At 44.6% G+C, this 24,892-nt stretch overlaps 2 protein-coding genes across 3 annotated transcripts in view; both read left to right on the top strand.

The window, feature by feature from the left end:
* The window catches only part of Ufd1 (ubiquitin recognition factor in ER associated degradation 1), a 21,138-nt gene extending 7,530 nt beyond the window's left edge, over positions 1-13,608 (top strand). For both annotated transcript variants that reach the window (XM_050122952.1, XM_050122954.1), the window contains exons 5-12: positions 918-1,048; positions 3,370-3,442; positions 6,446-6,514; positions 7,310-7,375; positions 7,798-7,845; positions 8,547-8,635; positions 9,173-9,254; positions 12,775-13,608. In XM_050122952.1, the coding sequence (XP_049978909.1) occupies positions 918-1,048; positions 3,370-3,442; positions 6,446-6,514; positions 7,310-7,375; positions 7,798-7,845; positions 8,547-8,635; positions 9,173-9,254; positions 12,775-12,849 (633 nt within the window). In that variant the 3' untranslated portion in view covers positions 12,850-13,608. The remainder of the gene's footprint in view (positions 1-917; positions 1,049-3,369; positions 3,443-6,445; positions 6,515-7,309; positions 7,376-7,797; positions 7,846-8,546; positions 8,636-9,172; positions 9,255-12,774) is intronic.
* A 2,179-nt stretch (positions 13,609-15,787) lies between these two features.
* On the top strand, positions 15,788-20,838 carry CUNH22orf39 (chromosome unknown C22orf39 homolog). Its single transcript, XM_050122991.1, has 3 exons — positions 15,788-15,905; positions 15,983-16,150; positions 19,781-20,838. The coding sequence occupies exons 1-3, from the start codon at positions 15,882-15,884 to the stop codon at positions 19,904-19,906; spliced, it is 318 nt and encodes a 105-aa protein (XP_049978948.1). The 5' UTR covers positions 15,788-15,881; the 3' UTR covers positions 19,907-20,838.
* Positions 20,839-24,892: the final 4,054 nt, after the last annotated feature.

Genomic DNA, 24,892 nt, shown 5'->3' with positions numbered 1-24,892 from the left:
CCCCCCCCCCCCCCCCCCCCCCCCCCCGTTCTTCAATCCTGGGGCTGCTACTCAGCACAGACTAGTGCCTCCTTACTTGCACCATGGCCCTCTGTCCCTGTTTCTTATTTTGGAATATTTTCTAAGAGATTTGCATACCTAAAGACTTGCTTCAGTTAGCCTTTCATGGGAGGAGCCAACATTGGAACCCCTAAAAATAAAAGGAGGTAGCCATGTCTTAATTACTGTTGAGGTGTTAGGGAAGGCCAACAGAAATTCACTTTGCAGTCCTTTCGACTCATGCATCTATGTATCCAACTTCTATCCAAAAACAATTTAAAATTAGCAAAAATCTATTCTGGGACCTGCAACCGATCCCGCTTCCCTGACCATGTCTCCCTGCCTCTGACTAAAGACTTAGTGTTACTACTGTGCCCAAGTTTCCTACATGCCAGATTCCCCTGTCCTTTGTTCACGTCTGTCTGTCCCCATCCTCAGTCATTATCTGCCTTACTGGGTAGTTCATCAATGCATGTCTATTAGTGTTTCTATGACCCTCTGTAGCAACATCTCTGGGGCCTTACGTGACCTTTCATCGTGTGGTCATTCTATCATAAGTGTGGTCCTTATTACTTGGGGCCCTGAATGCTGCTTATGGGATAGCTTTAGAGCTGGGAGGTAAGCATCCCAGGGAATATTGTGTACAGGGGTCTGGAAACTGATGACCTGTCTAGGTTGCCATTGCAGAGACAGATCACAGTGATGCAGCCTCAGTTGAATCCCTTTCTTGGTCTGCTTTCCATGTGTGTCCCTCACTTGATTTTTCTTGCATGGCATCATATTACAATTAATTTGCTTGTTCCAAGTCTTCAACCTGGCAGATGATAGCTATAGAGACTTCTTAATTGTTGAGTTTCATGCAGATTTTTTCTTTTTAGATGATGCAGAATTTGCTGTTGGAAGAAGGGGGCCTGGTTCAGGTGGAGAGTGTCAACCTTCAGGTGGCTACCTACTCTAAGTTCCAGCCTCAGAGCCCGGACTTCCTGGATATTACCAACCCTAAAGCAGTGTATCCTTTTGACATAAGAATTTCCCTGTAAAGGAAGGGTTCCTGGCTATCACCAAACAACATGGGAACCAGACGTGTTTCTGATTGAAATTGTGATTGATGGTAACAGCACTTGACTAGCTCATCCTCTTGATCCTGACCAAACACGGCAAGTGCTCTCTGGCCTTTTTCAGTCACTTTACAGGCACCTTTTAGTTTTGTGGCTACCTAGACAAAGACCAAGGCACACAGTATATCCAGTAGATCGGCAGAGTAGCTTATGAAATGGTTCACAATCACCTCTAACCCAAGGGACCTAATGCCCTTCCTTTTCTGGCCTCCTTGAGTTGCTGCATGCACATGCACACATATCCACACAGACATGCCCCAAAGAAATGTTGTTAATCCACAGTGTAGACAGTGGTAGAAATGTACTGCAGGCAGGGGACATCTGTGGGAAGAGCTGCTTAATCTGTCCTTCAGAATGACCTACAAATGTTTTGCTGTCAATGCAGGAGGAGTCTTCACTATAACCTTTTAGGATTTTGAATTTTCCCGTTTTATAGTGCAGACTTACAAGATTACTTTTAGGGGCTCTTCTCTTTCTTTTCTTTTTTCTTTTTCTTTTTTTTTTTTTTTTGAGTATCCTACCTTATGTCTCTACCAGATAAATCAAAAAAAATGCTTTGAATGGGTATTTAATGTTTCTTATATTCTCTTCTGTTAAGCATTTTGACATAAACGTTATTAAATCATGTGGACAAACCATCACACATTTGGAGTGCATCATCTACCTGTGGAATTGTACTCGAGAGGCAGACATGAGGATTATGAGTTCAATGTATGCCTGAATAATTACTGAATAATTACTGACTCCAAGCCAGACCGAATAACATACAACAAAATCTGAAGGGAATTTGTGAAAATACAAAAACCAAAATTAGGAACAACAGCCCACCATCCTTTTAAGACATCCTTACTTGAAATGGAAAAAAAAAAAAAAAAAAAAAAAAAAAAAAAACGCTGGACCACTTAGATATGAGCATCCCATTCTGTACACTACAGCAGAAAAATACCTATCACTAAGTTAAAAAAAAAAGAGGATGGACAACACCACAGAAGGAATTGGGCCACAAATTAAACTTCGCTAAATAGATTGGTCGCACGTATAGCACACTTTAGTATCTGCCTCAGATGGTTCGAAATAGAAACCTCCGTGCAGTGATCTCTGCTATCACTCTTGAATGGACACGGCAATTTACTTTCTTCAAAGCATGATGAAAAGAAGTGAAACAACCTGAAAACAGCTATGACGTTTAAAGTCTTTACCAAATTGTTTTTATGAGTAGGGTTTTTCTCTTGTATGAGTTCTGCCCTATTTACTAACTTCAAAATGATACAAATAGGCTTTAAAATATTTGCAGGGCTAGAGACATGGCCGAGCAGTTAAGAAAAGTTTATTTCTAGAGCTAAGGTCTGGTTTTTGACAATTTTTTGTGATTCCTTCTGTAAGAATCTAACGGTCTAACCTCTTAGGAGCGAGCATACACATTTACGTACCCACACAAACACCTATGACATCACATAATTAAAATTATTTTTTTTAAGTATTTATTTATTTATTTGTTATGTATACAATATTCTGTCTGTGTGTATGTCTGCAGGCCAGAAGAGGGCACCAGACCTCATTACAGATGGTTGTGAGCCACCATGTGGTTGCCGGAAATTGAACTCAGGACCTTTGGAAGAGCAGGCAATGCTCTTAACCACTGAGCCATCTCTCCAGCCCCTCATATAATTAAAATTAAAACAAAGCTTCAAACAGTTCTTCACTCAAGAAAGATTTTCTCGCTGGGCGGTGGTGGCACACGCCTTTAATCCCAGCACTTGGGAGGCAGAGGCAGGCGGATCTCTGTGAGTTCGAGACCAGCCTGGTCTACAAGAGCTAGTTCCAGGACAGGCTCCAAAACCACAGAGAAACCCTGTCTCGAAAAAAGAAAGAAAGAAAAAGAAAAAAAGAAAGATTTTCTCTTGCAAGGTTTCATTTTTGTAACAGGTGTTGTGGGATTTAAAGACTTACTTTCAGAGTTTTTTTTTTCTCATCATGAACTGGTTTGTGTAACAGCATGCGGGACTGAAGTCAGAAAAATCAATCCTCAGTTGGTATCATTTGGGAAGATTTAGGAAATGCTGTTCTGCTAGAGGAAATAGACCACTTGGGTTAGGCTTTGAGAAATTACATTCACACACCATCTGAGATGAACAGCCACAACTTCCCACAGACACTTGTTTCCAATTGAAGGTATGTGCTCTGTCACATTGCCTTGACAGCATGTATGCAGATTAGAAAATGCATTGAGAAACTTTGCCTGTCTGACCACTGGGGATGTGATTGCTATCAACTACAATGAGAAGGTATGTGAGCCTTGCTACTTTACCCCTAAAAGAATGTTCTGTTACTGTGCCTTTTTTACCCCAGAGAGAGGGAAACGACAGGCCAAAGAGATGATCCCATCTAAGCCTGTTTTGGTGATCCAAAGAGTTTATTGGGGTGAGTTACAGGAGCATGAGTAAACTGGGGTGTGGCATGGAGGCTGCATCAGTGGAGTTCCGTAGGTGGGCTTCTATTTTCTGCCTGCCAAGTTCCCAAAAAACCAACACGGATACTTAGTTATAAATGCTCGGCTGCTAGCTCAGGCTTGTTACTATCTCTTACAACTTAACCTATTTCTATTAATCTATGTATTGCCACATGACTTGTGGCTTTACCTATCCTCCAGCATGTCTTATTTTTTTCTTTCTTTTTTTTTTTTTAATATATATTTATTTGTTATGTATGCAGTAGTCTGTGTGTATGCCTGTAGGCCAGAAGAGGGCACCAGACCTTATTACAGATGGTTGTGAGCCACCATGTGGTTGCCGGGAATTGAACTCAGGACCTTTGGAACAGCAGGCAATGCCCTTAACCACTGAGCCATCTCTCCAGCCCCCTCCAGCATGTCTTATTCCCTCTATGTCTCCTGACAACTCTTCTGACTCTGCCCTTCTTCCCAGAATTCTAGTCTGGCTCTCCTGCCCAGCTGATAGGCCGGCCAGTCAGAGTAGTACAATTTTACAATATACAAAGATTGTTCCCCAGCAGAGTTCCTTGTACAGTTTACAGGCAGCTACTCTCAGGGAGGGGCCTCTTGAGTCTGGGAACTTTCTTCTGGTCTTGGTGGGCTCCAGGAATGCCTGTGGTGCACATACATGTATGAAGCAAAACATTCAGAGACTTAAAATAGAAACAATTGTTTCTTTTTTTTTTTTTTAATTTGTTTTAAAAAGCCGTTGCTGGCTAAGCCTGGTGGTGCGTGCTCATAATCGTACCATCTAGGAGACAGAGTAGGGTTGTGGGTCCAAGGTTTCACGAGACTCCCCACTCTTTCCACAAGAGAATGTTTGAGTCCATCATCATTGTCCACTCTGGTATTGAATGAGGCTTCTTTCTAAAAGTGGGGTTTATGGCCTAATTGCTGCATATTTGATTTTTTTTTTAATTTCCTGGGTTCATATTTAGAGTCCTAATTCTTCACTCAGTGTGATAGAAAGACGTGTGTGTGTCTGTGTGTTTATCTATATATAAAGTAAATCACTGGGCCATCTCCTTGTGGTAGTTAATTTTGATTGCTATTTATTAATAGGATTTAGAAACACCGTTGAATCAAACCTTTGAGCATGTCCATGAAGGAAGCATTTTAGATAAGGTTGAGATGGGAAGACCCACTCTATAGGTGACTCCGTCCCATGGCTTGGGTCCTAGACTGAGTGAAAATACTTCAGGCTGAGTGCTAGTATCCATTACTGACTGCAGAGCAGTGTGACCTTGAGCTGCTTCAGCTGGGAGCCAAAACAGACCCATCTCCTTTGTTCTTGTCAGCTATTTGTCAAAGCAGTGAGAAAAGTCACGGCCATGCAGAAACTGTTAAGGACTTATTACATATTAATAAGCTTAATATTTTTATATTTACTCATTATACTTCTGCTTTTAAAAGCATCTGTTAATGGGCTGGAGAGGTGGCTCAGTGATTAAGAGCACTTCTTGCTTTTGCAGAGTACTCAGTTCAATTCCCAGCACCCACTAGAGATTCGCAACTGCCTATACCCCTGGTTCCGGGGGATCTGATACCCTCTCTGGCCTTTGGGCAACAGGCATGCATCTGGTGCAAATATATACATATATGCAGGCAAAACATTCATAAACAAAATAATCTGTCTTTTAAAGCCTTTGCGGGCTGAGCATGGTGGCCATGCTAGTAATCTAACCATCTAGGAGACTGAGGCAGCAGGGTGGTGGGTTCAAGAATGATCTAGACTACAAAGCAAGTTACTTCCCTCTCCCCCCACTAAAGGTCTTTTCTTTTTTTATCGAAGTCAAGCCTTTTGCCATGAGGGGAGTAACCAAAGACAAGCTGTGTCCGTGTCCTTGTTGAAAGCAGGCAGCCCTTTGAGGAGCAGAGCCTGCTGGGGGACAGATTGCAGTTAATGACTTTGGAAGTAGAATTTAGCTGCTTGAGGATAGTGCCTCTTGGGCTCTCTTCTCATGGGAGCGTGTATTTTCTTATATGGATCTTCCACTAGCTGCTTCCTGACTTAGGTCTGTTGAATCTGCATACTACTTATGTTCATCCATGGTTCTCTGCTTCATAGGTCTCTTAGTCAAGACAACTGAGTAGACGAAATGACAGGGAAGTTCCCACAAAGCTCACGAAGGCATTACCTCCCCACTATCCACAGAGTATTTTGATGGAAGGTGTAGTACAAGTCTTGCCATCAAGGCTGTCGTGGCCAACTGTAGCGATGAGCATGACACTGTGGGTACAAACAGACAGCTGTGGAGCTGTGCTGGGACCCACCTGCAGGGTTCAATAGTTGACCCTAGCCAAGCATAGCCTGGCTTCCCTGAGACCTGTGCTGAATTCCTTCAAAACACTCTAGTCCCCTCAAATTAGGTCCCCACAACTGTGTCACAGGAACCTGCTCAGCCAGTTCCTCACATGGTGTAACTGTAGGGATGGTTCCCTTGTATCTTGAGTGTATCTCAATGTAAGTCAGCTTATATTGAGAATTCTTACTTTCTCATTTCATAATATTTTGAGGGTATAAACTTAATGTTCTTGCGCTTTGTCAGATTTTTTTAGGTAATACCTTTTAAAATAAGCTTCTGTAATCTATAAGCAGCTTCACAGTATTGTTTATAATAGGTGATAATGACTTTTAATGATGATATTCAAATTATTGATGAAGTTTTTGCACAATAAGGAAGGGATGATGTGATGTGAAGCTTGTGTGTAGAGGCCAGGCGGTGAGCCACAGTAACGGAGATGTTGCTAGTCCCTGTTAGTACCTCAGAACTTCAACTTTCTGTTCTTCCTGCAGATCTATGAGCTGCGGGTCATGGAGACCAAACCTGACAAGGCAGTATCCATTATTGAATGTGACATGAACGTGAGTGACTTTTTCAGATTTTTAAGGTGGTCAGGCCTGGTGGTGGTGGCACACACCTTTAATCCCAGCACTTGGGAGGCAGAAGCAGGCGGATCTCTGAGTTCGAGGCCAGCCTGGTCTAGAAGAGCTAGTTTCAGGACAGGCTCCAAAGCTACAGAGAAACCCTGACTCAAAAAAAAACAAAACAAAACAAAAAAACAAAAAACAAAAAAAAGAGGTCGGGATCCAGGAAGGTATGCAGAAGAGGGAGAGGAGGAAGATGCTATCACGAGTGTTAGGAGGAGGCCATTCACCTAGGGAATGGGAGTGACAGTTAACTACTTAGGTGGCTGGATCCACAGTCCCCTCAGACCTGCCAAGGAGTGAATGTTTGATTATTAAGAGCTAAGTGGAAACACATTATTGACAAGCCTCCTGGTTGTCAGAAAGAAAAAAAGGTAACACCGTCTCCTTTCATTTATATGATACCCTAAGGTGTCAGACTTTAGAAATAGAAGACAGATTAATGGTTGTTGGTAGCGTGGACCGTTGTAGTACTATTTAGTGTCTTCCCTGTGGTAGTGACTACACGGACCTCCATGCTGGTAGTTGTAGTTATATAATCACGTACACACAGCTCCCGGTAGCAGCGGTGTCTGCAATGCTGATGCTCCTGTAGTGGTGCTGACCTGTCTAAAGGCTGGGCAGAATGCACGGTCAGGACTGTTTCCTAGAACTCTCTACTGTTATCTGATTAGTGAGGGAGACTGAGTGTGGCCACATCTCAGAATTTCACCTTTTGTTTTCAAAACACAGGTGGATTTTGATGCTCCCTTGGGCTACAAAGAACCAGAAAGACCAGTGCAGCATGAGGAGTCAATAGTAAGTGGTTTTCTTGAGTTCCTCCTGATTAACCGTGTGTGTGATGTTTATACCCATGCTTTTTGTTTGTTTTCATTACATTTAAATGTGTTGTGTGGGGACTAGGGGTGCATGTGCCTTGCATGTGTGTGATGGTTAGAAGACAACTTTTGGGAGTTGGTTCTCCTTTCTACCATGTGCATACCAAGGATTGAACTTGGGTCTTCAGGCTTGGTGACAAGTGTTTTTACCTGGTGAGCCAACTTGCCTGGCCCTTCCTGTCTTTGTTAGTGAGGGACTGCCTGGGTTACGGTGCCTGCCTCCTAAGAGTGTGGTGTGTTCAGTTGATGAAGACTGGGGTAGCAGTGGAAACAGGAGGCTCTGGGGAAAATTGACCATCCACTCTGAGAAACTCAATTCCTGTTTTTTTGTCTTCCCATCAGGAGGGAGAAGCTGACCACAGTGGCTACGGTGGAGAGGTGGGCTTTCGTGTGAGTACCAGGCAATGTGTCTCTGCATCCTGATACCAGGAACTGTTCTCATTGATGCTTTGTGAACATTAGCAGGACGTGAGCTCCTGGTACCCATACGAGCAAACAAATTGGGAACTTGTTCAGTTACCAAGCCTTTCAATATGTGCTTTCTCCTGGAACCTTGACAACTCAATAAGGCTTCCAACTTCTCTTGTTTCTTTCAAAACTTACACCTAATATAGGACTTGGGTATGGTCCCTAGATAAGTGTGGGGGCAGAGTGTCTACCAAAAGTTCAGTTAGTGTAATAGATAAATGCAGTCCTTCCTTTAGGCTCACCAATTGTTAGCACGTCCTGCTTTTAATTAACTGTACCATTTGAAAAGTAGCTACATGTTTGCCAGCCAGGTTCCCTGGTAAACAGGTAGAAGTGGCGCATGTGCAGGCGCCGAGGTGCTGGGTAGAGTGGGGAGGTATGACTAGATGTGGGGAAAGGGGCCTGGCAGGAGTTTGCCACGGGGTCTGCCATCACTGCTGCTGCTTGTTTTAGATGGGTTTCCTCCATTTCTCGGAGGAGTTGATAGAGATGTCTTGGCTGGCAGCACTTAAGGGGATCTGGACAATGCCAACAGCTCACACCTATTCTGGGGTCTCTGAGTAGAAGACACATATTGTTCACTATTGAACTTTAGCATATATCCTCTGGACTTCTTTGTCTAGGCCTTCTCTGGTTCTGGGAATAGACTGGATGGAAAGAAGAAAGGGGTTGAGCCCAGTCCCTCCCCCATCAAGCCTGGAGATATTAAAAGGTAGGTCTGACCTAGTGTGTCCCTGCTGAATGTTTGCCCTTTTGCAAGAAAGGTCTGACACAGACCTTTGTGCCAAAGCTCCCAACATAGAAGAGCCTCGTTCCAGTGCTAGAAACAGACCAGCAAGCTACTGGGTAGGCTTAAAATCTTGCTTGCCCTCTTACAGTGGTAGAGTGCGATGGTGTTGGTCTAGGGATTCAAGGTAAATCCTCTTCTAGTAGCTACCAGGTCAGGGATAGGGATGTGTTAGCTATCTACTATTTGTGTGACCAGAAAGAGAACACTGGGGATGGGTTCCTGTGAAGAACCATCAGAGGAAGTCTGAGTCTGGGCCCAGAGCCCACAGTCCCCTATTTCACACCCAGTGTTTTTTACTTTGTGATTCCTTCCTAGAAGGTGCAGAGAGGGTAGCGCAGTGTATATCAAAGAGCTACAAAGAAGGCACTTGCCATCTCTCCCTACCTTCCTCTTGATTGTCGGAAGCAGATCTTAGTCCTTCTTGGAACTAACCTTTCTCCTTGTTCATTATCTTCACAGAGGGATTCCTAATTACGAATTTAAGCTTGGTAAGATTACTTTCATCAGAAATTCACGTCCATTGGTCAAAAAGGTTGAAGAGGTAAGTTTATTTCATTGGTCATCAGTTTTACTTACTTGTAATGACTAGTGTTTTTGTCATTCAAAGTAGGGTGCGTCTGTCATATTTAATCACCTTCTTGTTGTCCTCCTGTTCTAATGGCCTGATAGCTCTGTAGATCCATTGCGGGTCTACTGGCTAAGGCCCGGCAACCCAGAGGTCAAGAGCTGACTCTAGGTTTGGCCACGAAAGATCTAGGGCTCCAGGTGCGTCTCATCTTCTATTTGCTTACTGTTTGTTTCAGGATGGTAAGTTGAACCCAGGGCCCTACACATGCTGAACTCTGGTTCTTTCCAACCTAGAACTAGAGCTTGCCACTTCTGTATAGTGACTCTTGAGTAAGTCGAATGGCTATAAGGTAGGGATAACAGGGCTAAGAGTCCCGCAGAAATGAGCACAGTGAACAGGCCCAGCTGATTTTGTGGCTGGACATGATACCTGGGTGTGGGTGCATGTACTAGCATGAAATCAAATTGATCAAATTCATCAAGACATCGAAAGTTAGCATGAATACCGTCGTAGATGTTCAGGCCTCTGCTACAGGCCTAGCACTACCTAACAATGGTGACTAGCCTGATACTAGCTCACAGAGCCCTGGTCAGGTGCTAGGTACCTTCTGTGTACATCATAAATAATATCTCGTTGCTGGGATATACTTGTGAGCCTCATGCTGTGATTGTGTTTGTACAGATGTATGTGTGCAGAGCCAGATCCCCTGACCACCACACATGGTGTCAGTGTCATTCCATTGAGAAAATGACCTTCACAGAGATATCAGGACAGCAGGCCTCTATAACCAGCATGTTCCTGTCACGGGTTGTGGTATGGGGAGAGGCTGCCTTAGAAGCAGGAGGCATTACTATACAGAAACTTACTCTAAGGCGTTGGGCATCAGTTATAAGTGGCTCGTTCTGCTGAAGATTGCATTCTACACAGCAGTTGTATCTGGACTACAGCTACCCGAGGTGTTTCCCAGTGGCAAAGGGTTACCTTGTCTGTCGCCTGTTGATCTACATTCTTTAGTCCAATGTCAGCCTTTGCCACGCCTTTTGCATATTCCATATGGAAAGGGCATTCTGCTTAGATTATTCTTGGAAAAAACTTTGTTTCCAGGAATGCCCTGCCTACAGTTTGTTTTTAAGTGACCTTGTTAACCATAATTAAAACGTCTGGTATTTTGATTTTTCTTCAAGCCTCTGGAAATCACCTCTCCTATCCAAGCATCATGATGGTTATGAGATTCAATGTTGATTATATCTTGGATCCATTCCTCTAGGGCACTAATCTTGCCTTTAAAGGCCTAATTATCCTTTTGCATTTTCAAAAGTAGAGATTCAGTTCTTACTTGTCTAGCTTCTGAATTTGGTATCATTCTATTTATTGCTGAAGTCAATCTTTGAAAAAATTAGTGAAGGTTTCTTTCGGGCCCTGTACAACTTTAGTAAATGACTCAGTTCTCTTTCTGACTTCTTCAATTCTGTCCCAAGCATTCAAAGCTGCTGCATGGCATAGAGCTAGGGTGTGATCATATGTAGATTGTCTTTGTACATCAGCATAATTGTCCTCTCCAAGAATTTGATTTTGGGAAATCTTAATACCTGTAACCCTACTTCGTTGTCCAGTGGTCCTAGCCTCATCTTTCCACCAGGTCCTCTACTGTAATTGAGGACCAGGCTTCAATACTGCTGTAACCAAGTCTCTCCAGTTTGTGGAATAACCAGATGGCCATGAATTTAACATCTGCCTCACAAAAAGTGAATGCATACCAAATGCAACCATTGCTTCCTTAAATCTCCTCAAATCTAAAACTTACATGGTTGTCATCATATAAACATCAAATTAACTTAGAGATTCAGTGCGTCACACACAGCAGGTGTGAAGATATGTTTTGAAAATTGCAGATTCCTCTACCATAGGAAACCAAGAGATATTCCTCAACTCTCCAGCAGTAAAAGCCTGTTGGGGGGAGGGGCACCCTGTTGTTTTTCCAGTGTTGAAGACAAATCTTGCTGCTTGTAAAAGAATTGATTGGTAGTGGTTTTTTATGGTTGCTTGGTCGTATATAAAAAGCTTTTTGAAATTTGTGCACCTTTTAATCCAGAATTCCCTGCTAGAAAACAAAAGAGAACAGAGCTGTGTGCAGAATGTAAGCTGCTTGTCTCAGTAGTTTAGCAAATTGCCACCCTGGAAGTAAGCAATTTAGATTAGAAACTCGAGGGTCTGAGTTTTGGGGATTAAGGAAACGTGCAGAAAAGTGTGACTGGCAATAACATTTGGGTTGGTGAAATAAGTGGATGGTGATTTTCCTCTTGTGGAGTGTACACTTTTTACACTGAAAATGATTGTTTAAGGTTGGAGAAAGGGCAGTGACACAGAGGACCAGGATTCAGTTCCCAACACCCACATGGTAGCTCAAAACCATCTGTAACTCTAGTCCTAAGGGGAATCTGGGTGGTGGTGGCACATGATTTTAATCCCAGCGCTAGGGAGGCAGAGGCAAGTGGATCTCTGTGAGTTCAAGGCCAGCCTGGTCTACAGAGTGGGTTCCAAGACAGTCAGGACTGCTAAACAGAGAAACCCTGTCTTAAAAGACCAGGGAAAAAAATTTTTTTTATAAATACAAAATAATTATTGTGTAAAAGCTCCCAAACTATCATGGTTCAGTTTAGAATTTTTCAGAATTTCTATTACTGTGAAAGTGATAAATGTTGAATGGAAACTGTATTTAGAGTTTTAGATTTTGATAATTTCCTGGGCTAATAAGTGGTGTGATCCTTCTGAGTGCTGAATAACAGCAAGGAGCCATAGGTTCCCTTCCCTCTCCATGTCCCAAGGGAAGCCACCAGAACACTGGTGTGGAGTTGTTGAGCTGTTGAGTGTTGAGTTGTTCGGAAGGGAGATGTAGGAAATGCCTTTTCACCTTAATGGTAACTTCACCTGAAAATCGCTTACCAAGACATAGCCCCTCCATAAGTTGAGGAGTGGTTGTGCAGTGAATCTAAAAACAAGGTGGTAGAGACTCACAGCTGTGATGTGTGGGTTTCTCACTGCCATAAAATCCAGAGACCATGTGTGTGTGTGTGTGTGTGTGAGAGAGAGAGAGAGAGAGAGAGAGAGAGAGAGAGAGAGAGACAGACAGACAGACAGACAGACAGACAGAGACAGAGAGAGATAGAAAGACAGATGATTGATTATGTGAATATATGCTGTGTATATATGCTCTCTGTGCATGTGCCCTAGGATGCTAGAAGAAAGAATCAAGTCCCTTGGAGTTGGAGTTACAGGCAACCCAGAATGGATGCTGGGTATTGAAACTGAATCCTCTGAAAGAGCAATACACACTTTTAACCACTGAGCCATCGCTCCAGCCCCTCAAGAAGCATTTCTAATTATGAATAATGAAGCAGGGAAAGTAGATAGAGGACACATGAGTTCATAGAATAAAGCAATTGCTGTAAACTTTGAGGAATTTCTGAAAGTGCTATCCTGTTTTTACACCTAGGATGAAGCTGGGGGCAGATTTGTTGCTTTCTCTGGAGAAGGACAGTCACTGCGGAAGAAGGGAAGAAAGCCCTAAGTCCAAAACTGTCAGCTGGAAAATAAAAGATCGTTTGCAACACACTGGCTGATAGTTACTTGCTCTGACAAGTTCAGAGAATGCGCTCTTATTTATGGTTTGTTTAGAGTTACCTAAGAACCATTAAGCTTGTTCTGGGTACAAAACAGCAGAACTGGAGGGTATGTGCTTAACCTGGGGAAGAGAAATCGCTCTCAGGTCCCCAAGGACCTTCTCCGTCTCCATGCATTCTGTTCCAGGGCTCTCCAGGCCATGCAGAGCAGTTCCCCTTCCTCCTTGTTCTTCCTTCCCAGGTCTGTATAGGGCAGTGTCTTCAACAGAGTATGGCTTCTCAAACCAGGAGCTGAGTACCTGACAAAGATGGCCCCTGCCCTTATTTACAGTGACTCTTCAGAAGGGATCTCATCCAGACAAATTTACTCTCATTTTGGGTAATTCCCGATCTACTGGCTGTCGGGAATTCCATGGTGAAGCCAAATGTGAAAGTTAGAATGAGTATGAGTAAATGCTGAAGTTATGCCCCCATTGCAATTTTATGTATTACCCAAAGTTCTGATAGTTTATCTGTTTTTCAGGTACTAGGATTGAACGAAAACCTCATGAATATTAAGCATGCCACACACTCTTCTTATGGTTTTATTGTCTCAGATCTGCACTTTGTATGATGTAAGATCTTTTGACACGCTGATCCAATTATTTAAATTTTTTTCCTTGAGAATAATTCTTATTCAAAAATTAAATAAACTGATTAAAACTTGCCTCCAGCTGTTTGATAAGGTATGTCATGGATTGGTAGTTTGGGCCACTAGTCAGAAGTCACAAGAATGCCCACTTACAACAGCACCGCACTTCATCCTGTCATTAGAAGTGTCAGGGTCCAGCCTCAATGGGTTTGTATGCAGGGTAGGGACGTGTGGTTTAGAAATATTAGGCAGAAAACAACAAATATAAAAGAAATAGACAGAGTCAGGAGGGCAAGCCAGTGAATACTGAATTTGCCCATGTTTCTTTTTCATACACTATATACCCCAATCCAAAAGAGGGGAAGAAGGCAAGACTTCTTTACCATGATATAAACAAGGAACAAACAAAGTAATTACCTCTTCAATACTGGAAACATGAAGTATCTGTATTCTGAGTTAAATATTCTGTTGTTTAGACAGGATGTGCCCTGACCACGTCCTGTAGGCAGCCACACCAAGTCAAATTTGTCATAACCTTGAAGGAGCAAGAATAGGCTTGAACTCTGATCTTTGATCAAGGTGGAGTGAATTCACTTCTGTGGTCACTTCTGTGGTTCACTCTGTGAACACCTCAGAGGTTTGTGGAGATGGTAGGGATGAATGACAGTCCCTGAGGCTTGCAGTGGGGATGGTCAGGACTAACAAAGTTCCCACGGAGGATGCACTTTTCTGTGAGTTGATGGCTAGAGTGTATCCATTCACTCTTAGTGAGAAATAGCCATAAACACAATTGGCTCCTATCTCTGTGGCACATACTTGTCACTGGCCAATGTGGCTTGGGAAGGCAGAAATGCTGTGTGGTAACCTGCCAGACCTGTCACGGGGACATCTCAGTTTCACTAGCAGTAAGGCAGCCTTCATTTGTGGAATTCTGTTGGCTTACATAAAATTTGTCAGGCTGGAAAGATGGTGCAGTAGTTAAAAAAAACACTTGTTCTTGCAGAGGATCCAGGTTTGGTTTCCAGCACCCACATGGTTCACAGCCATCTGTAATTCCAATTCCAGAGATCTGTGTACACGTGGTGCACATATTTATTTTTTACACTTAAAATGAATATATAGGGCGGTGGTGGCGCACGCCTTTAATCCCAGCACTTGGGAGGCAGGGGCATGCGGATCTCTGTGAGTTCGAGGCCAGCCTGGTCTACAGAGCAAGTGCCAGGACAGGCTCCAAAGCCACAGAGAAACCCTGTCTTGAAAAACAAAAAAAACAACAACAACAAAAATGTATGTGACTGCATGTACAGGTGTGTATATGTGGAGGTTGGAGTATAGTTCTCAGGGGTCAAACTTAGGTCCTTGGTTCCATTCACAAGTGAGCCATCTCCTGTCTGATGTTGACCTCCAGTTAGCATTCTTTTCCCCTCCCCTCCCTTCCCCTCCTGTCCCCTCCTCTCTTTTCTTCCCCTCCCCTCCCCTCCCTTCTCTCCCAGAGGTGTTTTGTCTGCACCCTTGTTTGTACAAAAAGAGGGCATGGGGGGGGGGGGCTGGAGAGATGGCTCAGCTGTTAAGAGCACTGGCTGCTCTCCTAGAGGTCCTGAGTTCAATTCCCAGCACCCACATGGTGGCTCACAGCCATCTATAATGAGATCTGGTGCTCTCTTCTGGCCCGCAAGCACACAAGGGAGGAATGTTGTATACAAAATAAATAAATCTTTAAAAAAAAAGAAGAAGAAGAGGGCATTGGGTCCCCTGGAACTGGAGTTTTAGATGCTTGTGAGCTGCCTGTGCTGGGAATCAATCAAGGGCAGCCAGTGTTAACTGTGAGCCATCTATCAAGCCCCGTAAATTGGCTCTTGTTTTGAGACAGGGTCTCACGGTATAACCCTGACTGACCTAGAACTCACAGAGGTGCCCGTTTTCTCCAGAGTGCTGGGATTAAAGGTGTGCACCTCTGAGCCTGTGGCCTCTAGAGCGTCTTTCACCCTTAGCCACTCCGCGCCTGCTCCCTCCTCCTTTCCATACACGGAATCAAGCTCATCTATACGCTTCCTGTATGCTCAGGCCAAATCCCCGTAGTCTCAGATCGCCAGGTGGGTTACTCGGAGTTCAAGACTCTGCACTTGCAAAGATAAACTACTTCGAGATTTGAAACATAAAAACCGGGCGAGTTGGCCGGAACTGCAGGGTTTCAGACTGTCAGTTACGTGGCTTTGAAGCCGTGGCACCGGCTCGACACCAGGTGGAGAGGCCTCTGACAATCGGCCACTCAGTGAAGACGTCCTGTTCGCTACGAATTTACTTGGAGCTCATTGGTTCACGTCTCTGTCAGTCACACGGGGCCTGGACATGGCGGTCGCCGGCGGCTGGCAGGTCTGTGTGCTGGGCTGCTGGGCTGGGTGGTGTTAGGCTACCGGTTGTGCCCGCGTTCACGCTGTCCCTTCCCGCAGCCTCCCCGGCCCTGCGAGGTCTACCGCGCCGAGTGGGAGCTCTGCCGCAGCGCCGGCCACGTCCTACATCACTACTACGTCCACGGCGAGCGGCCCGACTGCAGGCAGTGGCTGCGCGACCTGGCCAGCTGCCGCGAGTGGGAGGAGAGTCACAGCCCCCAGGCCCAGGTGCGCGCAGGGTGTGGGTGTGTGCACAGATCTTTCGGGGACTTCCCCCTTGTGCTTCGCTCCTGAGAAGAGCCCCAAACTGCGGCATCGAAGGGACTTTAGACCGCGTCAAGTACAAGGAGGGAGGCAGAAAGAAGAGAGATGTAGAGAGGCTTGGGGAGAGGAAGGACAACTGCCCAGCGTTAGGGTTATCCGCCGGCCCTTGGGGACAGGACAGAGAAAAAGAGCCAAGATGCCTGGAGCATAAGGGTGGCTGTAAGGGCATAAGAGTGAACCTGAGAGTACCCAAAAATGTTCAAGCACGTGTGACTGGAGTTACTTTTGGAGGCCAGCCTGGCTCTGAGAGCGTGGAGAGTACTGTAGAGGAAATGGACCAGTACTGAGGCTGGACCTTCGCTGGGGAGGTGTGAAGAAACCTCTACTTACTTACTTACTTACTTACTTACTTACTTACTTACTTACTTACTTACTTACTGTGAAGAAACCTCTACTTACTTACTTACTTACTTACTTACTTATTTATTTATTTATTTATTTATTTTTGGTTTTTCGAGACAGGGTTTCTCTGTGGTTTTGGAGCCTGTCCTGGAACTAGCTCTTGTAGTTCTTGTAGACCAGGCTGGTCTCGAACTCACAGAGATCCGCCTGCCTCTGCCTCCCGAGTGCTGCCTCTACTTATTCCGAATAGCATGCGGAATGATGGACCAAAGAAATGCTTCCACTTAATCTAGCTAAGTGAACCACTGACTCTTTTGGGTCACGACACAAAGGTGGCAGCATTGCCTGAAGGCCCAGCATGCCGACAGCTTCCCTTCCGAGTAGCTCTAGTGTCCCCTCTCCCAGTCATTGTTACTGCTTTTATAGTTTTGGGTGGGGAGCTGGTGAATTTTAACTCTGAGCTTCTTGCTCCGAAATTTCATGTGCTTCCTGCGTCAGTGAGCCTCTCTTCTAACTCCAAATGGGGGTGATTGAAAGCCTAGAAAGAGCTAAGATACATTAATTAAATCCATTGATGGAGGTGGGTCTTGTATCTTATCTGTTGCTTTCATTGGTTAACTAATAAAGAAAACTGCTTGGCCCTGATAGGACAGAAAATTAGGTAGGTGGAGTAGACAGAACAGAATGCTGGGAGAAAGAAGCTGAGTTAGGCAGTCGCCATGATTCTCCCACCCGACACAGCCGCAGGTTAAGATCTTCCCTGGTAAGCCACCTTGTGGGCAACACAGATTATTAAAAATGGGTTAGATCAATATGTAAGAGCTAGCCAATAAGAGGCTGGAATTAATGGGCCAGGCAGTGTTTAAAAGAATACAGTTTCCATGTAATTATTTCGAGGCATAAGCTAGCCATGCGGGCGGCCGGGTGCCGGGGACGCAGCCCCGCAGCTCTTATTACTTCAGTTTAGGGAGCCATTCATTAAACAAGTAGTTGTCTCCTTGAGTGATCTCTGATTCAGGGTGGAAAAGTGAACCCTGCCTTCCTGGGGCACACTCCAGTCTGCAGTGTGGTATTGCTTTCGTGGTCACTGTGATGGGGAACAGAAACTTCAGTACACAGGGATAGGGATATCCAGAAACAAGAGGTCCAGTGTTGAAGACATTCATAAACATTTTGAAACAGACAAACCAATGACGAAAACAAGCGGCTAAAACATTTTTTAAAGGGATTTATTTATTTATTTATTTATTTATTTATTTATTTATTATATAGATAGAGAGCTCTGCCTGTATGTGTCTCTACAGGTCAGAAGAGGGCACCAGTGTAGCAAGCTGCATGGAATCACACCTGATGGAGATGTATAATCAACTCCTATGGATAAAGTCTGACCTATGCTATGATCACGCAATGATTATCAGCTGCCCGCATATGCGTGAACCTATGGGCAGTGCCCACCTGGCAGTTCGGGATTGGCAGCCCATGCCTACTTAAGGGCTGGGAGAGGTTTGCCCGGAGAGAGAGGGGGAGAGAGGGGAGGAGAGGGGAAGAGAGAGAGAGAGAAAGGAAAGAGAGGAGAGAGAGAGAGAAAGAGAAGGAGAAGGAGATAGATTGCTGTGAATAAAGTCCTGAAAACTGCTGCAAGAAGAGCTCCAGGTGTTGCATTTTTCCTTGCTGGTCGAGGGTGGACGCGACACACCAGATCTCATTAGGGTGCTTGTGAGCCACCATGTGGATGCTGGGAATTGAACTCAGGACCTTTGGAAGAGCACCTAGTGCTCTTAACCTCTGAGCCATCTCTCCAGCCCCTGAAACATTTTTTTTTTTAATACAGAAAACAGAAACCCCCTAGTGAAAGTAAAAATCATGGCAGAAAGCGTGTTTGTATGGCAAGAAACTGGAGACTTACTGTCTGCAACTATAGATGAGCTTTCATAAATCGGGGCAAAAAGCAAAGATGTTTCTGAGTAGAGAAATGGGCAAAGGTCATGGAGAAGCAACTCACCATGAAACTCAGTACCTCAGCACACAGAGCACTTATTTCTTTACCATCTTAAAGTGCTTTTATTCTTATTTTATGTGTGTTTTGCCTGCATATGTCAGTACTAAGTACATACACTGCCTGAGGATCCCTGGAACTGAGCTTCAGATGGTTGTGAGTTATCAAACCCCAGTCCTCTGGAAAAGCACCTGGTGTTCTTAACTGCTGAGTCATCTTACCAGCCCCTATAAAAAAAAATAAAAGTCTGTATATGTGTGTGTATGTCACGTGTATGCGTTTGCGTGTGCACATGTGCACACATGGCATGCAGAGGCACTCTGGGCATCAGGCATTTCCCCTAGTCACTCTCCACCTTATAAATTGAAGCAGGATCTCTCACTGAGCCTGGACTTCCCTGTCTCCATCTGCTGAGTGCTGGAATTACAGGCATGCACCAACACACTCAGCTTCTGTTTGCTTCTTAAACAATAACGATCTTTTTAGAGACAGGATCTGGCTGTATAGCTCAAGATGGTTTGAAACTTCAAATCCTTTTGACTATGCCTGCTAACTTCTTTGAATACAAATAGTCACTACCATGCCCAACTTAAGAAGCCTGCATAGCACCTAAGACCTCACCAGGGTCAACCCTGTAATAATAACAGGACCTTTTGCTCACACCCTGTCCAGAGTCCAGGAGTAACTTCAGACTGCTGTCTCTTCCTCACTCAGTGTCCCCACTCTACAGACTTACTCCAGGCTCTCCAGGTCAGCTGTAGCTGAGGCCTAGGAAATGTTTGTTATTAAATGGCTGAAGTCAGAGTCTGGACATGGTTGTGCACGCTTATTTGCTTAGGAGGTGGAGGCAGCAATATCAGAAGTGGAAGGTCATACAGAGTGATCATGAGGCCAGCCTGAGCTACTTAAGACCCTGTCTAAAAATGCAAAGGACACAATAAAACTGCTGAATAAGATGATACATTAAGATGACCTGTGCTGCAGAGAAAGAATGGCCTAGAAGTGTGTGTGCTAAAATGGAACAGTTGTCAAGGTCTGGTTTGTGGAGTCAGCTGAGCTGCGGAGCTGTGTGGGCTCCCATCTGTTCCTCTCTTTAGCAAAGTGCTGAGGAAGAGTGGTGTAGGTGCCATGTGATGGTACTGGGGTGTTGGGATCCAGTGGTGAAGCAGGAAGTGACCAGAATCTCATTTGTACAGCGATCCCTCTGTGAGAGTGAGCAGGCACGGGTCCAGGCTGCTCAGAAGCACACCCTGGTATGGGCCTTGAGGCAGAAGCCCCCTGCAGACTGGAACCTCCCTCTACCACCGGAGAAGGACAAGTGATGAGTGACAAGCAACTGCAACCCTGCCCTTGCCCTGGACTTGGACTAGCTTCCACCTGACCTGGAACACAGAGGAAGGCACTTCCAGGTCTGATTGCCATTATCCACCTGTACCCAGGCGTCTCACCATTGTGACACTCTAAAAGACACCTGTGTCCACAATGGCAGGAAGCCAAGTACTGTGGCAGGTACCTGTGAGAAGCCTGGTTGGTCCATCTTGTCCATGCCACCACCCCTGAGAACAACCACACCAGAGGTGGCAGTCCTGATGTGTGAGAATCTCAAGTCTACAGTGGCAGCCCTGCCCTGTGTGGGCACATGGCACAGTAGTCAGAATAAGGTTGCTAAATGGTTCTGCTGCACATGGCTCTCTCTGACCATGAGAAATGGACCTCGATGGCTTGGTTTTGCTGATTACCATGTTATCCAAGCATGGACCTCTTATTTGCTCTGCTCCCCTGGAGATACAGTAGAACCTGCTTAGTGGGCAGGGCAACTTGCCTCTCTGAACCGGCACCTTTTACTGGTTTTTGCAGACTTTTAAAAAGAAATACACGGAGCCGGGCGGTGGTGGTGCATGCCTTTAATCCCAGCACTTGGGAGGCAGAGGCAGGTGGATCTCTGTGAGTTCGAGACCAGCCTGGTCTACAAGAGCTAGTTCCAGGACAGGCTCCAAAACCACAGAGAAACCCTGTCTCGAAAAACCAAAAAAAAGAAAAAAAGAAAAAAAAAAAAAGAAATACACGGGCTGGAGAGATGGGGGTTAAGAGCACTGACTGTTCTTCCAAAGGTCCTGAGTTCAATTCCCAGCAACCATATGGTGGCTCACAACCATCTGTAATGGGGTCTGGTGCCCTCTTCTGGCCTGCAGACATACATGGAAGGAATGCTGTATACTAAATAAATAAATAAATATTAAAAAAAAAGAAAAAAGAAATACACACAGTCTTGCCGGAACCACAGACTCTGGGGTCAAGAAATCCAAGTCACAACTAGAGTCAGAGTTCAAGTCCAAGGAATATGGGATTTAGGTCATCTGATTTCTCCTCATCGTTATTGTATTAAAAAGTGTTTCACATGTTTGATTCCAAAAGCAACCTGAAAATTAAAGCCATTTATACCTGTCCTAGTTAGAGTATCTATTGCTTCGATGAAACACCAAGTTGGGGAGGAAAGGGTTTATTTGGTTTGCACTTCCAGATTGTAGTCCATCTTTGGAGGGAATCAGAATAGGAGCTCAAACAGGGCAGGAACCTAGAGGCAGGAGCTGATCCGGAAGCCATGGAGGGGTGCTACTTACTGGTATGCTCCTCATGGCTTGCTCAACCTGATTTCTTATAGAACTTAGGACCACCAGCCTAGGAATGGCACCATCCACAATGGGCTAGGCCCTTACCTATAGCTCACCAAGAAAATGCCCACTGGGTAGTGGAGGCACACGTCTTTAAACCCAGCACTCAAGAGGCAGAAGCGGCAGGTGGATCTCTGTGAGTTTGAGACCAGCCTGGTCTACATAGTGAGCTTCGGGACAGACAAGGCTACATAGAGAAACCCTTTCTCAAAAAACAAAACATACAAATGCCCTACAGCTGGAACTTATGGAGGCATTTTCTCAATTGAAATTAAGATTTCCGCTGGGCACTTGGGAGGCAGAGGCAGGCGGATCTCTGTGAGTTCGAGGCCAGCCTGGGCTCAAGAGCTAGTTCCAGGACAGGCTCCAAAGCCACAGAGAAACCCTGTCTCGAAAAACCAAAAAGAAAAGAAAGATTTCCTTCTCTCATATAATTCTAGCTCAGTGGTTCTCAACCTTCCTAATGCTGTGACCCTTTAATACAGCTCCTCATGTTGTGATGACCCCAACCATAAAATTATTTTTGTTGCTACTTCATAACTATAATTTTGCTAGTGTTATAAACTATGATGTGAATATCTGGTATGCATTCCCTGTGAAAGCATGGTTTGACCTCCAAAGAAATTTCTAACCACATACATAAGCACATACAAACATGCCATTTTCAGGGGCAGTCACTGTGAGGTGGGGAGTCTTCAGCTTAGCTGCAGCTGTTTCAAAATGAGCATTTCCTGACAGTGAGGGCCGAGAAGGTGCCAGAGAGTGGCATTTTGCATGTTCTCTCTAGAAGTGCAGCTGTTACCTTGAGCCAGCTCCTATACTAGTTCATTAGGGAGTTCTCGTGCAGGGACACTTCCTGTCACCTGCTTTTTTGTTCCAAGCTGTAAATCCCACACCAACATAGAACTTGGATAGAATTTTCCTGCATTTACACTGTGTTCATTCATTTTTGTTCTTTTTTCAGTCTTGAGAAACAAAAATAGGACATTATGTAAGGGGGCCTCAGAGTCAGTACAGAATACATCTCAGCGCCAAGGAGATTTATTGCCCTGGAGGGATAAGTGTGTGTGTGTGAGAGGGGGCGAGGGGGCTGCCTCTGAATTGAACAAAGACAGACAGCAGGTGTTTCTGCAGGAGTGGTTTTTAAGGAGAAAGGGGGAGTCTGTGCTAGGGTGGGTTGGTATGTCCTGATTGGACAGGTTAGCCAGTGTAGCTGAATAATGAATTTTAGTTGCTAGATCTTTGAGTTTTAGTGAGGCATAAGAAAGTGGTCAAATGAGTGAATAGACTTTGTGGCTAGCTTTAGAAATGTAATCTAACAGTTTAGCAAGGGACAGGGACAGGGAAAGGGAAAGGACAAGACCTGCTGGCCCCATGTCTGTAACAACTGGACTCGTTAGAAAGCCCTTTACATTGATCACAGCTTTGAAACTGGCAGTTCAAAAGTTCCTATGGTACTTTACAGGAAAGACATAAACATTAAACTTCAGTAGTCTCCAGTTTGGGGGTCTGGCTCAGAGGTACGTAACTTGCTTGCAGGCACAAGGACCCAAGTTTGATCTCCAAGCACTGCAATAAATAAAAAGTTCAAACCAGTGTGATGGTGTGCCGTGCTGTGATCCAAGCACTTGGGGGGCAGAGGCAGAGGATCAGGAGTTCAAGACCATCTTTGGCTATATGAGACCTTCTCTGAAAAACAAACAACAACAAAAACCAACCAAACAAACAAAAAACAATGATAAATAATACAACAGAAGTGCACACGATGAAAGTGGATCCCTGCCTTGAGCTCTTTGGACAGAACTCCATAGTTAAAGCTTCACATAGGGTTTGGTTTTGTTTTTAAAGACAGGATCTCAGTGAGTTCAAGGCCAGCCTGGTCTACAAGGCCAGTTTCAGGACAGCCAGGACTGTGACAAACCCTGTCTCAGCTGGGCGGGTGGCGGGTGGCGCTTGTGGCCTTTAATCCCAGCAGATCAGAGGCAGGCTGATCTCTGCTAGTTCAAGGCCAGCCAGGTCTACAAAGTTCCAGGACTGCCAGGACTGTGACAGAAAACCCCTGTCTCAGAAAACAAAACAAAACAAAACAAAGGTTACAGCTGGGCATTAGTGTAGGTTGTAAAAGTTGATTACATGGGAAATGTAAGGCAAGTAAAGTTGTTACCTTGTTCTCTTAAAGGCAGGTTACCCAATCAGGTTGAGCACGCAGTAGGGCCACAGTCTTAAGTCTTAGTAGCCTCGGGGTGAATTAACTCTGGACGCGAAGTCCAGAAAAAGTTCAAGTCTCTGAGGAAGTAAGAAGTCTTCGTCTCACGGCCTTCTCTCTTTCTAGTTTTATTGAAGAAGCATGACTGTGGAGGCAGTCACTGATGAAGATGAAGTCACACACACCAAGCTGTGGTGTCTTGTGGGGGCAGCCTGCTGACAAAGGCACAATAGAACTTTGAGGAGGAGGCAGACAAACAGAATGCTAGTCCTGTAAAAGACCACACATTAAGATTTAATCCTGAAAGCCAACTCCCAGTGTTTAGCCATTAGTTATCAAGCATTATTATTNTATTATTATTATTATTATTATTATTATTATTATTATTATTGGTTTTTCGAGACAGGGTTTCTCTGTGATTTTGGAGCCTGTCCTGGAACTAGTTCTTGTAGACTAGGCTGGTCTCGAACTCACAGAGATCCGTCTACCTCTGCCTCCCAAGTGCTGGGATTAAAGGCATGCGCCACCACCGCTCGGCTATCAAGCATTATTTTATGTTTATTTGAAGATAGGAATAACAGTTGCTATGGTTTGGGTTAAGGCTCCTGCTGCCATAGCAGTGATAACTGTGGCAGCTATTGTAGCTGCCAGAAACATCCAATTAATCTTTTTTAAGAATATACGTTCCAAAGCATAACTAAGTTATCTAAAAGCAGAGACTGCCCGTGCCCTAGATGAGTCCGGATAACAGGAGTCCAGGCAGGAATCAGTCCAAGTATTAAGGCCAGGAGACAAAATTGTAGTGTAGTGAGAGGAAGCAAAGTACATGGAGAAGAATTAGCAGTGACCGGCAACTTGCATGGGGTTGGAATTCCGGACAGTACCCCTCTTTTGTTACAGGGCTGTTTTCTGCTGGTACCAGTTTATAGGATGACTTTGCCAGTCCTGCTGGAATCCAGAGGAAGCCTATGTGAGGAAGCGTAGTGTAGAGCCTCAGCTCCAAGTAAGGAAGGAAATGAGAGCCAAATGTTAGCAGTCCTTGAGGGAATTTAGATAAAACCTTAGTTTGGATAAAATTTGTTTTTTTTCTTTGTTTTGTTTTTTGGGCTTTTGTTTGTTTCTTGGATTTTTGTTTGTTTGTTTTTGTTGTTTTGAGGCAGAGGTTGTTTTTTTTTTTTTTTTATAAACCTGGCTGTCCTGGAACTCACTATGTATACCAGGCTGCCCCTGTCTCCTGAGTACTGGGATTAAAAGCATTGTGCCACCACCACCTGGCTATTTTTAACTAAAGTGTAGCTGAGTCTGATGGCACACACCTTTAAGACCAGAACTGAAGCAGGAGAGGCAGGTAGATCTCCGAGTTCAAGGCCAGTCTGGTCTACAAAGTGAGTTTCAGAACAGCCAGGGCTGTATAGAGAAACCCTGTCTCA

This window comes from Alexandromys fortis, unplaced genomic scaffold, assembly GCF_014885135.2.
Source record: "Alexandromys fortis isolate MF-2015 unplaced genomic scaffold, M_Fortis_MF-2015_v1.1 scaffold_219, whole genome shotgun sequence".
Lineage (NCBI taxonomy): Eukaryota > Metazoa > Chordata > Mammalia > Rodentia > Cricetidae > Alexandromys > Alexandromys fortis.
Note: the sequence above shows the minus strand (reverse complement) of the source record. Positions and strands in the feature narration are given on the sequence as shown.

Bases quoted from the DNA above. Each gene is read 5' to 3' on its own strand.
- CUNH22orf39 (XM_050122991.1), top strand. From the start codon at position 15,882: ATGGCGGTCGCCGGCGGCTGGCAG. The intron at 15,906-15,982 runs GTCTGTGTGCTG...CCCTTCCCGCAG, and splicing joins CGGTCGCCGGCGGCTGGCAG to CCTCCCCGGCCCTGCGAGGT. The intron at 16,151-19,780 runs GTGCGCGCAGGG...TCATTTGTACAG, and splicing joins GTCACAGCCCCCAGGCCCAG to CGATCCCTCTGTGAGAGTGA.